Genomic DNA, 17,022 nt, shown 5'->3' with positions numbered 1-17,022 from the left:
AAATAAGTTTCTTTTTTTTTTATGGCCATCTAATGATTCTATCAGGCACTGTTATTGTTTAGCAGGCACACTTTAGGACATAAAATTATTATTTTGATACTTGGATGGTCTCCTTATTTCTAGCTCTGTTAACAGCAAAAAAAAAAAAAAAAAAAAGGATCTTATTCTTGTGTGCTCAGTTGCTCAGTGACTTTTTCATTTTTCTCTAGGATGTAGAACATCCCCTGGCTGAAGTGTGCCGTGCAATAAAATCCCCAGAGCCACGCTTTTTTCCTGAGCCTTTCATTCTTGAGGAAAGACCAAAGGATGAAATTCCCAAAGACAGGAAAGTTAAGAGCCCTTTGGTGCCACCATCTCCAGTGCTGTCCCAGCCGGTTGCATCACCAGAAGCCATTGCACCCCCATCACCAGCAGAGTCCCAGCCAGGAGCACCAGCACTGGCCTCACCCCCAGCATCTGCTCAAACACCCATCTGCTCCCAGCCTTTGCCTTCTGCTGAAACATCCATTCCATCCCCAGTGGAGCCTCCTGTATGTTTCCAACCTGTCCCAGCCTTAACATCTACTCCTTTAGCCAAATTGGCCCTTAGGGGCCAGGATGGTGAGGTGGAAAAACTGGGGAGTCCTACTACTGCAGAAGAAGCCCTGAAACGGAGCAGCCTTGTGGAAGAGTTCTGGATGAAGAGTGCAGAAATCCGAAGGAGCTTGGGGCTCACCCCTGTGGACAGAAACAAACGCTCAGAGAGCAGCTTCACTGTGTCTGCTCTGGAGACAACTCCTCAGAAGACTTTCAATAGCAGGAATATTTCAGGGGATGAAAGGATCCATCCCATGAAACCCCAGCCTGCCCCAAGAAGGCAGGGACTATCCAAGTTAGAAAATGAGCAGATTTCTCTGCTCACTCCAAAGTCTCCATCAGAAAAAGAGCTAAAGATTTCCAGTGAAGTACGGGGGGATGTGTCTAGCAGCTCTGGACTTGGCCTTCAGGAGAGCTCATCTAACATGAGAACTATGGCTAGCCAGAGCTTCAACACTTCTGACTCCACCATGCTAACTCCCCCATCGAGCCCGCCCCCACCCCCTCCTCAGAACGAGGAGCCGGCCACGCTGCGCAGGAAGAGGTACCAGGCGCTCTGGCAGAATGAGGTAGAAGCCAGGTCACCTCCAACACCAGCATCAACACCTCCTGCTCCCCGACAGCAGGAGCCAGCCCCTCCTGCCAAGGAGACCCCCCCGGCCAAGAGGGACGACGTGCGGAAGTCGTTCGCAGAGAGCGTGGATGAAATTCCATTTGCTGACGACGTGGAGGACACGTATGATGACAGGACAGAGGACTCGAGCCTTCACGAGAAGTTCTTTACACCTCCTACCAGTAGGCCAAGGCCAGAGAAACCACATCTTTTGCCCTTGGTCAAAGAAAACGGTGGTCCACCCTCCATGGAAGGAGGGGTTCACCATAAGAAGAGAGTGCTCCCTGACATTTCTGTGGAGGCCAAGGAGCTTGCTGAAGAAAGAATGAGAGCCAGAGAGAAGTCTGTCAAGAGCCCAGCACTACGTGATGCCATGGCTAAACAGTTGTGTAAGATGAAAGATATGGAGATTGCTGCTGCTGCTGCTGGGGCCACAAGGGCACGAAAGGCATCTTCCATGCCCTTGAAGACCAAAGAGTTGTTTTATGAGTCTCCGAAACATTTGGCCTTGAAATTAGCAGAGGGATCTGCACGAAAACATAATTCTGCTACTGAGAAGTACTCCACTCCTCCTGCTGACATGGCTGGACCTGAAGGGTCTGTCAGCTCTTCAGAAGGCTCCAGTGGGAAGAGTAAGAAAAGAAGTTCCCTCTTCTCCCCTCGAAAGAACAAAAAGGAGAAGAAATCCAAAAACGATAGCAGACTTTCTGACAAATCTAGTGGTGGGACAGAGGAAGCAACAAAGCCTAGGTCGTTATGGAAGTCTGTTTTCTCTGGCTATAAGAAAGACAAAAAGAAAAAGGCTGATGAGAAATCTTGCCCAAGTACTCCCTCAAGTAATGCCACTGTGGATTCTGGCAAGCACAAACCCTCTCCACTGATTACAGCTGCAGGTATAACAGATAAGTGCCTCTGCACTGTGCACTTTTCCGAGGTGTCCTTGAAAATAGTTTTGGTTTGCTTTGTGGTTCAGCTACTGTGCTGAATGCTGCTGCTCCCCAGTGTCAGATGGGCAGAGTGGGGTAAGTGCTAGGGACTGGATTTGTGTGTCTGCATATTGACAGAATCCTATAAAAAAAAAATGGAACCCTAACTAAAAGCCTAATTCTCAATATGTACAAGGTACATCTGTTTTATGTCTTAGATTTGAGAAATAAGCATAATTTGTTGGAATTTGTGACATTTCATCCCTTCTTTAAATCTGATCTTCATCTTTTCTTTGGCTGATCTCTTTTCTTTCTTTCCACCTGGCTCCACAGAAGGTGAAGACTGCAGAGATGCTGTTATTCCTGGTTCTCAGTAATCTGGTGGCTGTCAGCTGATCTCTGAAGGAGGGATTTGGCAGCCTCCTGTAAATCCTTCACATGCCCACCAGTTGCAGACAGAGATGTGTAATGGCAACTTGGGATACAATAAAGAAGTTACCCATAAATGTGATTAAAAGCAAACATGTTACATTTCTCTGGCACTGTACAAACAGCCAAAATAGAGCGAGCTGCTGTCATTCCAAGTGCTGTATCTATCCTAAGAGCATTGATACAACACAAAAAAAAGAACCATGATCATTATTTCTAACAGCATTTGGAGAAGGTGATGCTCTCTTAGAACAGTTCAGACTCATGCTGGTCATTTTGTGGAGCAGGGCTTCTTTGATCCCTCCCAGGCAAAACAACTGACACTGACATGAAAGGACTGATTATTTTTGGTGCTCAGTCAAACAAGCTACAGAGTTTACAGAAAGGATTGTTACCACTTCTCTAACTTCCCCTTTTCATTCCCAACTTGACAGATTTACAGCTCCGTCAACACCTGAGTTTCTCAGAGGACTCCGACCTCTCCAGTGACGATATTCTGGAACGCTCCTCCCAGAAATCCAAACGAGAGGTATGTAGGTGGGAAATGCATTTTAGATGGATCTAGCACCAGTCAGATCACAGACTCAGAATCATATCAGAAACTTAGGTGATTAATGTTGTTGTTTTTTACTCTTTTCTCCCGTGGAGCAGGTTTTCCTCTAAGTCGGCTGACTGTCCTGTCTAAAATAAGATGGTATCACTTGTTTTCATGTTTACAAGCTACTCTTTACTGTTACTACAAGAGGGATCCGTTGTCTCACTTTCCCATTACTTTACTGGGCACTAAAAGGAAACAGACTGGCCTGTAGTCTCATGAGTATTCCTTTCCCCCTTTTTAAAAACGGGATTTTGTTTCCCCTTTTCTAGTCAGTGGGAACTCCACCAGACTGCCACAGTTTCACAAATGTGGTGGGTAGTGGCTTAGGCCCTTTCTCTGCCAGTTCCCTCAGAACTTGTGCACCTGTAGGTGTCTTGGATGTTCTCAAATGTGACTTTCTCCTATATGGCCAGGTCTTCGTTCTGCCAACCCCTTCTGTGACTGGGATGCTGTGGCTGGAGCCACTTGCTGGTGAAAATCAAGGCAAAGTTAGAGCACCTCAGCATTTTCCATATCCTGGATAACCAGGTTTCCAGTTTCCTTCTGGAGAGGGCCCATGTTTTCCCTAGTCTTCCTTTATCACTGACATACCTACAGAAGCTTTCCTTGTTGCCATTGATGTCCCTGGGCAGATTTAATTCTGTCAGGACCTTAGCTCTCCTAACCTGATCCCTGGCTGCATGGAGAATTTCTCTGTATTCCTCCCAGGCTATCTGCCCTTGCTTCTACCCTCTGTAGACTTCCTGTTTCTGTTTAAGTTTGTCCAGGAGCCCCTTGTTGATCCACACAGACCTCCCAGCATTTTTGCCTCTTTGTTAGGATGCATTGCTTCTGAGGTTGGAGGAGGCAATCCTTGAATGTTAACCAGCTTTTCTGGGCCCCTCCTCTTTCCAGGGATTTATCCTGTGGCACTCTACTAAGATCCATGAAGAAGCCAAAGTCTGCTCTCCTGACCTCCAGGGTAGGGAGCTTGCTGTGCACCCTCCCTACTGGCCTAAGGATCTAGTATAAGAATTTAGTTTAATTGCACACATTTATATGTGGAAAATGTATAGTGAAAGCAAAGTTTCAAAGCTGATTGTTTTTAAAATTATTTTATTCGTTTTTGGAATGCCACTATTAAAGCAAAAACAAGGGAATAATTTAAGGAACTGTTTGATCATAGTTATGAAGAATCCTGCTTTCATTCCTGAGAGCCTCTAAGCTCTGGTAGACAGAATTGGCAAGGTTTGGAGGAATATGTAGAGATTTTATTGACCCCACAGAACACGAAGGCTCTTCTGGTACACCAAAATGAAAATTGTGCTCCCACTGGTCTTTCCTGGTGGTGCCTGGTACCCATGTTAAAAAAGCTCAAGAAGAAAAGAGCCTCTGAGATGGAAATATAACAGGCACAGTGACCTGTGCCTCCTGTCTCAAACATGTCATCCCATGTGCACAAATCAGTCTCAGATGCCAAGATGATCCTTGGCTGAGATGGCAAAGGTGTGGAAGTACTGCAAATTGAAGTGTCATATGAAATGCTTTCTAACTTTATATGGTAGAATGAACTAGAATAGCTAATGAATTAATTTAAGGCTGGTGGAAGAAATTGATGAACTAAATAGGAATTTTCTGTATTTACTTATCTCTCTTTTAATCTCTTTCCCTAGTTGGTCTAGATCTCATCTGAGAGGAAGATTATTTTGTTTTTATTTTATTCCCTTTTTTCTCTCCCCCTTCCATTCCCCCTTGCATGCCCTCAAGGCGTTTCATGAGAAATTCTGCATTTTCCAAGAGATGCAGAAGAATGAGGTACCTGGGGCCAGCAGAGGACAGATACCCAATACCTGGGGTTCAGATAAGAGTTACAGAGTTTTTGGTCTGCCTTGATGGTCATTTTTTTTTTATGCTGTGGCACTTAGATTTAAAATGGCTTTTACAGAAAGAAAGATCACATCTTTAAGCACAGGAGGGGATGATAAGTGATGGTGGCAGATGCCTGAAATCCTCATACTGAAAATATCTCACAAGCTCTACCAGGGATCTGATGGTAGTGTCTCGTTTTCACTCATTTGCTGTTGCTGAAGTTACACTAAGAATTTATTTACCCAGCATCTGCCTATTCTCTTAAGAATAGTTTTGAGAATGTATTTATTTAGAGGATATGGATCTGAAAACTTGACTTACCTCATTTTGTTGCATCCTATCCAAAGATGTAGAATATACATATAAGCACTGGAATGCCTTGCTGTCAAATGTAACCAAACTTCGAGTCTGAACAAGCTGGGTTTGTACTGGTTTGGGGTGGGAGTTGTATTTTTTTAAGTTATATCCTGCCTGCTACTTTATATGGGTAAGAGCTGACTTACTGTTTGCTACTTAACTTTTATGTGAACCCCTTCTCCAAACTGAAATCCTGTTCATGCTGCTTTTTTGGTAATATAGTGAGCTTGCTTCCCAGACAGCCTGCTGTATTTAGCCTGCTCTTTGTGATCAGCAGTGAATTAATTCAGTGTTGTTTATTGTGGTGTCCCTCAAGAGAAGCATCTTGTAAAGAATTCCTAACGTGAGCGCCCCGTGGGTGTTGTGTTTGTAGGCTTATTGTCACTGTGTGTGTGTTTGTCATTGTTCCTGTACAGTTGTGGTGTTGTGCTCAGGTGTTCACCACCACAGGTAGCTTGCTTTTTCCTGGAGCCTGCAAACGTGTTGGTGTTGTTCTCTGGCTTCTTGTTTGTGACTGGTTTTAGTTAATTGAATGTGAGAGTGCAAAATGCTGTCGGTTTGCCCAGAGTGGCACAATGCCTTCTGGACTTCATGGCATGAAGGTAAATTTACCTCTCTTCTTAGCAAATAAAGCTAAGTGCTTTATTTGCCTTCTCTTTGAGTCTAGGGTAGCATAGAACGTCCTTGGCTAGAGTAAGTAGTGATTTCCCCCTTCTTCTCCTGTCCTTTCCCCCTCCAATTTTAGCTCCTCAAGATCTTGGGAGGCTCTCCTTTTAGACAAGGAGGTTCCATTACTGCAGGACACATAACCCACTCTGAGCCCATCTGGTGTTTCTTAGTTCATGAAGCAGTGAATAAGATTTATGATGTTGATTAATTTCAATCATAATTTCTATAAAATAAGAGATAATATAAAACTATGGAATAAACACAACTCCTGGGAGAGACTGTAAATCAGAATGTAAATGGAGAGTTGTGTGACGGAGTAATACATGGTTTGCTGAGCCAGTTCAAACCAAATATATTCCAGAAATAAACCATTATTCCAAATCTTAAGCGTGAATTTCATACTCATACAGGTAGACAAAGGCCAAATAATTCCTCTAGAAAAAGGTATTTCCAAGTTGACTGTATCTTCAAGGAGACTGCCAAAATTAATTGCCTTCAGGAAAGTGCTAGAAACGTGATTTTGTGGCCAGAAGTTCCATTGTGCTCCATCAGTCTGGGTCACGTTCAGCATTTGCACAATTTCGTTTCATGTAAAAACCACTTTGTTTAATTACTGTGCATCTGTTTTCAATGTTGAACTGATTTTGCTTCATTTTGTGCATTTTTTTTATTTTTCTCCCTTTACCATTCCCCCTTTAAAGTCGATCTATGTACCACACGCCTTGGCATTCAAGAGATCATACTCGTCAAAGGTAGTGTCTCCCTTCCCACTAGTTGGCCATTGTTGCACTGCATGTCCCCCTGTACATTAACCCATTGAATCCATAGCTCCAACCACATGTGCACTAACATCAACACTGACTGTGCATGCCTGAGATGTTAGCAGACATGGGCAGCAAATTCTTTGTAGAGGATGTCTCCCAAAAATGCATTAAGCTCCGAAATGTCTGGTTGGAATGCATGCATTTATCAGTGCACCACTGTACAGTGATGTGGGTTGTCTACGAGCTTCAGAAAAAATTGGTTTTCAAGGCACTTAAATATGTTTGCATATTCTTCTTTTTTAATACTTTGAATGTGAGTTCAAATGAATCATCACACTTCAATCAGAAGATTTCAAAATTGCTGAGTTGGCTCAAATCTTAATGAAATTCTGTATCAAGCTAAAATCAAGGCAGAAGTTGCTGCTTTCTGAAATTCTTATTGTCTTGTCTTTGCAGTCACAACAGTGTTACATGGGGTAGAAAGGTCATGTGCTCTGTCTCCTTGCCTTCTAATTTGAGTACCATCGTGGATTTGTGTTTTCAAAAAAGAAAGAGTGAAGTGTCAGCTTTTTGAAGCTTTAACAGTGGTGCTTGCCAATGACCTACCTGAGGGATTTTTAACTAAACTGTAATCCTATCTTAAACTCTGTTCACTGAGAGCCATCAACAGAGGTAGACTGAGAAATGTGGCAGCACAATAACTAGATCAAGCAAATTTCAGGGTGGTCTGACATAACATTCTGTTCTTGAAGCTGACTGTCCATGAAGGAGATCTCTTTCCAGAAGTGCAGAAGTGGAAGACACATGTTTACAGCAATCCCTTAAAGCTTACATCCATGTACATGAGAAAAGAGCTTTTTCTTCACTCTAGTTTACTTAGTGCAGTTGTCAAGTTTTTTTGACACTCTTAAAACTCTTTGAGAGAAAGCCTTTCTAGGCTGTGCTATATCCAGCTAGTGTATCTGGTAAGATCCTAAACCAAATTCCAGTAATGTTGGACATATTCTTGAACTAGTTTCACTGACAGAAAAGAAGAAGAAATACCCTTTTATTTCTATAAACATAGCTTTTCCCCTTTTGGATGGCTTCTGGTGATGCAATATTCTACATGAGTCTATAGTAATTTCTTAGCTTACACTGCTGTAACTGTTCATGCAGACAAGCCTTTAGCCTCTTTTAAAATGAAATCAAGGGGACTCCTATCAAGATGAACCCTCTACATGGTACTCATTGATTTATCTAAATCCATTGGCTAAAATTATTATTTATTGAGAAATGAAATTTACTGAGAATAAAATGAAATTTACTGAGAGTTTGATCTTTGGGAGAGGTTTCATATAGCAGTGGAAGGCAGAGGTGGATGTCATAGAAAATCACAGCTTTGCAGCTGGCTTAAATGCTTCTTCACTCCTGATCTGGTCCTGAAATTGCTGCTCACTGCACTGTGAACACCTTTGCCTACAGAAGCTTGACTTTTGACACAGCCATGGCAAAGACAGAACACCTCCCTTCTGAGATTTTTGGAAGAGAAAATGGTCATCCCTGCCCTCATATCCCTGAGCTTGTAAATAAGATCTCCTGCTGTTTTTCCTTCCTTCAGAGGGCCTACACAGAAGAGGAGCTGAACGCCAAGCTGACGCGGCGAGTACAGAAAGCTGCCCGCAGACAAGCCAAGCAAGAGGAGCTAAAGAGGTTACACAGAGCTCAGGTAGCGTCTCACAAGCCTCTTGTCATGGCACACAGACAGCTCTGTGTGAGAGCACCCTGATCCTGACATTCCTGTGGGGGTATCAGAACAGAATCCTCTCTTTCTACATGAGTGCTCCTCTTTCAAATTTTGTCGCGCCACAGAGAAGCAAAGGATGGCTGAAACCTGTCACCAGAGTTTTACAGTGAGAAAAATCATGCCCATTTCTAGCAACCATCATGCACTGAATGGAACAGTGATAATCACATAATGCCTGATGGAGCTGCACCTATCATAACCTTTGCTAGGTTATGCTGGTGGGTGATGTGTTATCAAATTAACCTTTAATTACCAGAGAGTCTGCTGGAAAACTGCTAACAGCATCTACTGGTGAGGGGATTTGTCAAAAACTCAAGGCAGGGGCTCAGCTGACTGAGTAGCATCACCTTTCAGTTCAGTGTTCAGGAAGGTGATAGGAGTTGTAGGAAATAAATTAATATCAAGGTGTTTGCAAATTTAAGAGTTAAGATACAACAGGGTGTATCAACAACAGGAGGATGCTGTCACCAGAATCTGTGATGCCTGCTGTTGAAGCAGTATCAAATGTAGGGGAGCCCCCAACATGAGGAATGAATGGTATCTGACTCTGTTGATTCAGAAGGCTGAACAATTGCTTTTTTAAAACTATACTATATTACATTAATGCTATATTATAGCTATACTAAAAAATACTAAAAAGATACTAAAGAATACTAAAGAAAAACCCGTGACTGTCTCTAGACATCCAGGACACAGCTTTGACTCAATAGGCCAAGGAATCAAAATAATCCTTAGTAGAATCTAATTGATAAATCACTTCAGGTAAATAATCTTCCTAACACATTCTACATGTGCAGAAATAACAGGAGCAGCAAGTAGAGATAAGAACTGTTTTCTCTTTCTCTGAGGTTCCTCACTGCGATTCCCAGGAAATAGCCTTGAAAAGTTGTGCCTGCCTGCTCTCTGTGAAGAGAGCTGTGGCTACAAAGCAGGGTGTTGTTGAATACAAATACTTATTTTTGAAAAGGCAAATCTGACTGAAATCTCTTAGTGCTGGATGTGTGCTGCAGACAGAGCAGGAGAATTGCTTTGGTGAGGTTCTGCTCCATTCTTCTCTGAACAGATTATCCAGCGGCAATTGGAACAAGTGGAAGAGAAGCAGAGGCAGCTCGAGGAGAGAGGAGTTGCTGTGGAGAAGGCCCTTCGAGGAGAAGCAGGTATCCATCACAACTTGGTTTGGTTTTCCATGCTTTCTTACCAAGTGCTTGTGCAGTAATCCGTAGCTGTTTGGATTTTAGAGGCAATTGGACCATTATAGCCTAGAGACTGATCCCAGTGTGAATCCCTTCTCCCTTTTCTGCTATCTTTTTGAGGCCTTGTTTTTCCTGTGTTTCATCTAATTCTGGGACTTCCCTATTGGCAGAGACTTAGATCATTTACCTTTGCCTGAGGTAATTATCCAGCTACTACTAATGGCTGTTTCTGCATACTACTGGATCCTACAGCTAGAAAATTGCAGGGGTTTCACAGCTGCCATTCACACAGAGTTGTCACAGTGAGACAACCCTGTTTGTATGTTAAGGAAATAATTGTGGAATGGTGTGTGCTTTCTCTATTGTGTTGGATTATCAAGGTAGTGTCCTTACAAGGGACCATCACAGAACATCTTCCTCACTGCACAGCCCAGCACACTGGCTACTTCTGACAAAGTTGTGCAGAGCAGAAATGCACACGTGTACTGAAAGGTATCCATGTCAAGCTGTTAAAACAAATGTTGTGTGTACTTGAAATTAAATTAAATGAGTATCATCTGATCTGGCAAGTATGTAAGTGGAGGAGTACCTGATTCAGATAATGCTGATAATAGCATAATGGTTTGGGAAAAAAATCCTCAATTTGCAAGGAGTCAAATATCCAACAGGCAAATGCAGTGTGTGTATACCTGACAAGGCCAGGATGATGTGCCTGATCACAAGGGTCAGAGTTCAGAAATGGCAACAGTAGAACAGATGTTTGGAAAATGTTTGCTTGTTGCTTGAAGAGCCACATCCATGCCTCTGAAGATGGAGCTTGATTAAGCAGTGAGGGTGCACCAGAGAAAAAGTCTGTTGTGGCTTCCTGCCAGTTACTACTCAGCCAGAATTAGGTATGTCTGGTGCTCCATAAGGGTGTGCCAAAGAAGCTGGACTGAGTGCTCAGCAAAGCAAATAGGTACTACAAGTGTGAAGAACAGTCTTGAGGACTTCAGTATGTTTATGATCAGGCTGTCTTTATTCATTTGTGGGATCAAAAAAATAGGCTTGTGCAAATGCCTGTCTTTGCAGGGCTGCCTCCTTCCTTATGCTGTGTGTTCCTGTCTAGCCCCACTCTGTTCTCTGGCCTGCCAGTTACTGGACTTACTAAAGCCACCTCCATTGTTTCCAATGGTTCTTTTCAGTTTGCTTTTTTTCATCTGAAAACCCAAATAGTCTTGATTATTGAGCTGCTGAATGACATTCATGCAAGGCATGCCAGCACAAGTGGGAAATCTTAACAGCTGAGAGAATATTATCCTTCATATTTTTTTTCTCACTGAAGAATGATAGAATGCCTAATCCAGAGAGGACAGACTATGACCAAGTGTAAGAATTACAATTTTATATGGGACACTGCAGAATTTGGATAAATAGCTTCTCACTCCCAGCTCTTCCAAATGGAAGCAGTCTTAGATGAGCTTGTGTATTTGTGAATTTCCTAGAAGAACTGTGAAATTGTGGGTCCTGCTTTGCAAAAGGGATCTCTTTTCTTCAGGAAGTCTCTAGGCTATGCTTTGCTCTTGCAAAATATTTCTATCAACAGGTCATATGTTTGCAGAAGCTTAACTTTGACATAAAGATTTCACCATCCTAAATTCTTCCCCCTATTTCAGGGGATTAGCCAGAAACACACTGTTGGGGTGGGAAAAGACAGCATGTTCTAATCTGTGTTGACTGAAACACAAGATTATAAATCAATTTCATGCTTCACCTCTCTAGGTCCTCCTGCATGGCCATAGAATCATTTAGGTTGGAAAATACTTCTAAGATCATGAGTCCAACAATTAATTTAACAGTGCCAAGCCCACCATTAAACTGCATCCCTAAAATGCCACATCTGCACATCTTTTGATATCTCCAGGGTGGGGACTCCACCACCTCCCTGGGCAACCTGTTCCAGGGCTTGACAAACCTTTCCATGAAGAAATGTTTCCTAATATCCAATCTAAACCTCCCCTGGCACAACCTGAGGCTATTTCCTCTTGTTGTATTACTTGGGAGAAGAGACCACCCCCCACCTGGCTACAGCCTCCTTTCAGGAAGTTGTAGAGAGCAGTAAGGTTTCCCCTCAGCTGCTTCTCTTCCAGACATTTTAGATGTTAGCAATATAAATAACTGAATTTCTTCTTTTTGAGATCTGTGGTATCACATTCCATAAAGTTAATTTCTGCCTGCAATATCCACTAATTATTCAAGAGGGAAGTATCATTTTTCTGTCATCTTCATTGTGACCCAACAGTGACCACTACGTTCAGCAAGAACTGCAGTGTAAAGGTGTGGAGTCATGCTCTTGTTTCTGATCAGTCCCTCCCCTAAGGAAACCATGGGAACAAAAGTTTAAAAAGGGAAAGGCAGTGTGTAAAGTGGTTTGCCATCTTAAAAAAAAAATAAAAATCTCTTTACAAGGTTGTACAAGGAGAAGAAGTGGGGGAGCTTGGGAGGTTCTGCTGTGCACTTACTTTATCCATATAAATAGAGAAGGATTGCAGTAGAGCATCAAAATAATGGCTCTTCCATAGGCAGCAGCCAGTATTAACTGTTCCAGGACAATGTATTAGGCTCTGTAATGAGCGGGATTTTCAGGTTCCTTCCAGGCAGGGAAAGAAAAAAACCACTTATTGATCAGCATTTAAATATGAAGTTTTGGGTAATGTTAATAGTAGTTTCTTACTACTTAGAAATCCATAGAGAAGAAACAGAATTCTGTAACTTGCAATGATTCTTTTCTTCTATTATAGAAGAAGACAAGACCATCTGAACTCCTTCTTTATGTAGTTTATCATCTTCCAACATACTGCTTCTTAGTCACCTTTTCTGTCTGTAAAGAATTGCAAATTTTTCTTTTGTAGAGGTCTTCCACTAACTTTAATTCCTCAAATCTTTCACATCTGGACTACTTTCCATTTTTAGAAAAAAGTATTTTTCAGTTCAACTGGTAAGAACAAAAACCAGTTCTATAGATAAAAATTTATTTACTTAGAATAATTTTGTTTTTACTTTCTATCCATTTTGCATCATCCTTAATATGTTATTGGCAAATAACTTATACTGAGAAGATGGTTAATCAGTTTTTCACAGTGATGGCCTGCTGTTTTCCTGAGGGATTACAGCTTTTGATCTTAGCAATAGATACAGGCAGCTCAATTTTCTTTCCAGGAATTTCACACGTTATCTGCTATTTGTCAAGGTGGAATATTTATAGGGTCATACTTGCTCTTCAACTAATCAAACTCAGAAACATTTTGGAGGTCACCATCAATTCTGACAAAATAATTGTGCATTCTTGGCTACCTTCTTGTCTTTTCTTTTTTAAAATTAGCTCAGCCTCAGGCATGGCACAGTTGCTCATTTATTCTTTCAGAAGCTGAATGCTCAATCTACTGATTCAGAAAATCTCCCAACCTATGATTACTTTATTGCCTTAATGTGTTCTCTGTGATTATCTTTGGAAATCTCAGCCTTTGATAGCTGCGTTCATAGCAAGAATGAATGATTAGGAGGGTAAGCTCTATTTCAAATGGCAGTGTAAGCTCTGCTTCAGGGGGAGGTTTGTCATACACAGGTGGTCTGAGCTACTGTCATCCCTTGTTTTCCTTCCCTCCCTGCCCCCCTCCTATTGCACCATGAATGAAGAATTTTCTCAGTTTTCTGTGGTGTCCCAAGGGACACCTTGAATGAGTTAATTAATGTAATACAATATGACTAATGCAGCAATACTTTGTATGATAGTGCATTCGCCTGTTTGGACATGCTAATGACTTGGATTTCCTCTGTGAATTTTTTTTTGTCAGTCATTAACTTAAAAATATGTCAAATCAGAAATTTCCTGAACCTTTCTTTTATTCCCTCTAGCATAAGCCTTGATAGTCATTTTTAAGAGGTTGGAAAACATCTCCTGTCAGATCAATACTGAAAAGTTTAAGAGCCACCTCTTTACATCAAATGAATCATATGCAGTGAGAAATATTGCTCTCAGTACTTCCATCTGTCTCCTCCCAGCAAAATGTTCCACAGTGCTAGACTCGTGGTGCCCCTGTCTCTAGCAGCTGTGGAAATGCACATCTCTGTCCTGAAAACTGCTGTGCAGTTCTTCCCTGGCACAGAGACTGCATCAGCAGGAGCACACAATCCCATCTTCCTACACCTGAGTGCTTGCCATTCGTGTCGGCGCTCAGTCAGTGCCTCACCTGTGTGCCACAGACCATCCTCACTCACTCACCTCCGAGAAATCAACCTTACACCTTTCCTGCAGCTGTCCTAAGAAATTACAGTTTCCTTCTGACACATTGCTCAGCTCCAAAGCAACAGGATTAATTCTGCTTTTCTCAGCAAGAACAGGAGAGACATCAGTGACAGGTACTGCTGCAAACACAAATAGGTGAAGTGTCTCTGTGTAAACTTCCTGATTTTCTCCCTTGGAAGTCCTCGCCTGCCTCCTGGAAATTTTCTCTTCATCTTCCCAATATATATGTTTGTGATATATTTGTGTGTGTGTGTACATATATGTATATATACAGAGAAAAAGAGACATATAGTTTTGTGTATGTATATGTGTGTGTGCCCACGTGTGTAGCTGCCTGTCTCTTGTTTGCCCTTTTTCTGTTTCTATGTCTCTCTCATATATTGCTTTGATTGTATGGGGCTAGGGTGGGTATCTGACTCAATAACTCTGTCTTCACCAATTCCTTGTTGTAGACTATTGGGGAGAGTCTTATTACAGTGACCTCATCGACTTGCATCTGGGTGGTATGTATGGCTGAACCTCCTGCTGACACTAACCCTGCTGACACTCCTCCCCACCCTCCCTTCACCTACTTCTCCCGTCCTTGGCTCACAAACAAGAAGAAGCAGCCCTTGCACATGACTGATGATAGCAGAACCCCTTTTCCAGCTCAGGAACAGGAGATCCTGGCATGTTCCACAAAACATGTGTAAGGCTCCCTCTTCTATTTTTCACAGTGCTGATTTTTTTATAAATTTGCTTACTGTTTTCACTCCAGCCACCTTCCCCAGTGGAAGGTTGTTCTGGCTTTTTGCTTCTCCTTTGAAAAGTCCAGCTCTATCACTGAAGTTGTCTTTAGGAAAGTATTTTAAAGGGGACAGCAGAGCAAACAGCACTGTCAGGGATTAGTCATGCTGTTGCCTCCATCTTGCCCTTCTGAGGCTTGTTTTTTCCTTCTAAAAAGCCAGAGTGTGTTGCTGATCTAACAAAATGAAAATGTTCCCTCAAGGGACTTTGAAAACACTTGCAGATGGTACATATGTCTTCTTTCTTGTTTTGTCTTACTGTAAGGTTAAAAAAGAATTTGCTGTTAAGAGTTCCAGTCATTTTTTGCTGGAATCCAGATTGCATCATTACACAGCTATTAAGCTTCTTGCTATGCTATTGCTTTAATACCCCATTTAGTGCTAAACACACATTGCAGTGTTTAGTTCTCATTTTCACTTAGGAATCTGGTCATCACTCCATACCGTGGTTCTGTCCTTGCTTTAATTAATGTTACTTCCTGAGTCCCTTAGTAGGGAATTAACTTTTGGGTTGCAAATGACATTTGATTAGCCTTTGCCTATCTTGAAAATTAAAATTTCCTTGGCTAGTTTAACCACCCAAAATCTATTCTTATGAAGTGAACATGTCTGTCTGTCAGCAGATCCAACAGAAAGCAAACAGTTGCCTTGTTATGAGGGTCTCATGTAGTTTATCTTTCAGAGTAGAAAGTTGCTTGATCTAAGCTGTGTTTTTTTGAGGGACTGCATTGCAGACCAGCTCTGCAGAGGGAAAGATGCGCACGCTCTAGGCCTGATCCAGGACACATCCCTGGAAGTCTTCCCTGATTTCATTGTGTTTCATTTGATCCTTCAAATATAATCTTGCCCAGGTTTTTAACAGCCATTTTTCTCCTGCTCCAGGGAGGCTGTCCCACATAGTACCCACCTGTTGTGAATTACTTGTGGCACAATAGACTTTTATTGAAGAACATCCACCTAAGTTCAGAATATCCACCCACGTGCAAGTTTCAGAATGGAAAACTTTCCTCCTTAGTAGATCTAACTTGTTGCCCAATTCCCTTGTGCTAATTTTGATGTGATAGTCCTCTGCTAGCCCTGTGCTTCATTCACTGTTCAGTCCCTCTGGCATTCATTCCTGGGCTATCTCCTGCAGAGAGACTTTGAAATCCTCTTCCTGGTTTTACCCACCAGGGCTGGCCCATACTCATGATGTGCATAGAGTAGGAGCTGTAAAAGGGTTGATGCTGAATCACATTTAACAGACCCTTATCCCTGTTTAATGCTATCTCCACTACACCTCTCCCTCCTCCTGCCTCTGCTCCTAATGCCTCTTTAGAGACAGCGATCCCATCCAAATCACTAATAGCGGCTTTAAGAAAAGCAAAATAGTCTTCACTTAAAGGGACACTGTCACTTAAAAGAATTCATTATGCTGCAAAAAAAAATCTTAATTGGAAATAGAATTTGCTGTTTATCTTTGTGTGTTGGCTCTTCCGTTTCTCTGAGCTCAGTCATCTCAGAGTGGTCATTTTTGAACAGGATGCTTTTCTTTATGTGGTGACTCAGTCACTTGGGCTTCCAACAGTCAGAGGCAATACTTGTGGTTATTTTAAAACCAGATGATACATCTTAAAACTCTGTCAAATTTCTGCTTGTCTCAAAAACAGTTTTCAAAACAAATTTTAAAGAAACTATATTGGGCAGTATCCCTTTAAATGCAATGAGCCAGTATAGCCTGGAATATGTGGCTTTGTAGCATTATTTTGTTGCCTCCGTGTAATTTGCTTTATATTTGCTTTTGGGGCTGCCAGAACACTTTTGCCAGAAGGGATACATTGCTCTGGTGATACTTGTCAGCTCAAGTGGCAGATACAGAGCTCAGCTTCAAGATTAACATGTCTGGGTAGAGAGTCATTAAAATCCCTGGAGGTTCTGCTGAGCCCTGCAGGCCGCTTGGATGCTGCTCAGTTAATTATTCTATTGGCAACCCATGTCTCTAAGGCATGGGCATGGCTCTAGTCAATAGAATATTAACAAAATTATAGAATATTAACAAAAATGGCAAAGCACTTTGGAAAGTTATCTGTAAACTGGTAATATTAATTGTTGCAGATTGCACAACAACTTCTGCAAGGGGAGTGGTAACTTCTGACATCCTGGTCAACTTCCAGTGTGTAGGGTTACAGATTGCTATCTTAACTAGTTCTGTTG

General features: G+C 42.0%; 1 protein-coding gene across 19 annotated transcripts in view; it reads left to right on the top strand.

Moving 5' to 3' along the window:
• The window catches only part of MICAL3 (microtubule associated monooxygenase, calponin and LIM domain containing 3), a 174,563-nt gene that overhangs the window by 142,926 nt on the left and 14,615 nt on the right, over positions 1–17,022 (top strand). For 15 of the 19 annotated variants that reach the window (XM_041484422.1, XM_041484413.1, XM_041484424.1 and 12 more), the window contains 5 exons: positions 210–2,082; positions 2,979–3,073; positions 6,718–6,768; positions 8,381–8,488; positions 9,630–9,723. In XM_041484422.1, the coding sequence (XP_041340356.1) occupies positions 210–2,082; positions 2,979–3,073; positions 6,718–6,768; positions 8,381–8,488; positions 9,630–9,723 (2,221 nt within the window). Of the gene's footprint in view, positions 1–209; positions 2,083–2,978; positions 3,074–6,717; positions 6,769–8,380; positions 8,489–9,629; positions 9,724–14,496; positions 14,548–17,022 lie in introns of all 19 variants that reach the window. The other 4 variants (XM_041484416.1, XM_041484431.1, XM_041484414.1 and 1 more) reach the window with 2 other exon arrangements.

This window comes from Pyrgilauda ruficollis, unplaced genomic scaffold (genome assembly GCF_017590135.1).
Source record: "Pyrgilauda ruficollis isolate IOZ18807 unplaced genomic scaffold, ASM1759013v1 scaffold66, whole genome shotgun sequence".
NCBI lineage: Eukaryota > Metazoa > Chordata > Aves > Passeriformes > Passeridae > Pyrgilauda > Pyrgilauda ruficollis.
This window is presented reverse-complemented; position numbering and strand designations above follow the sequence as displayed.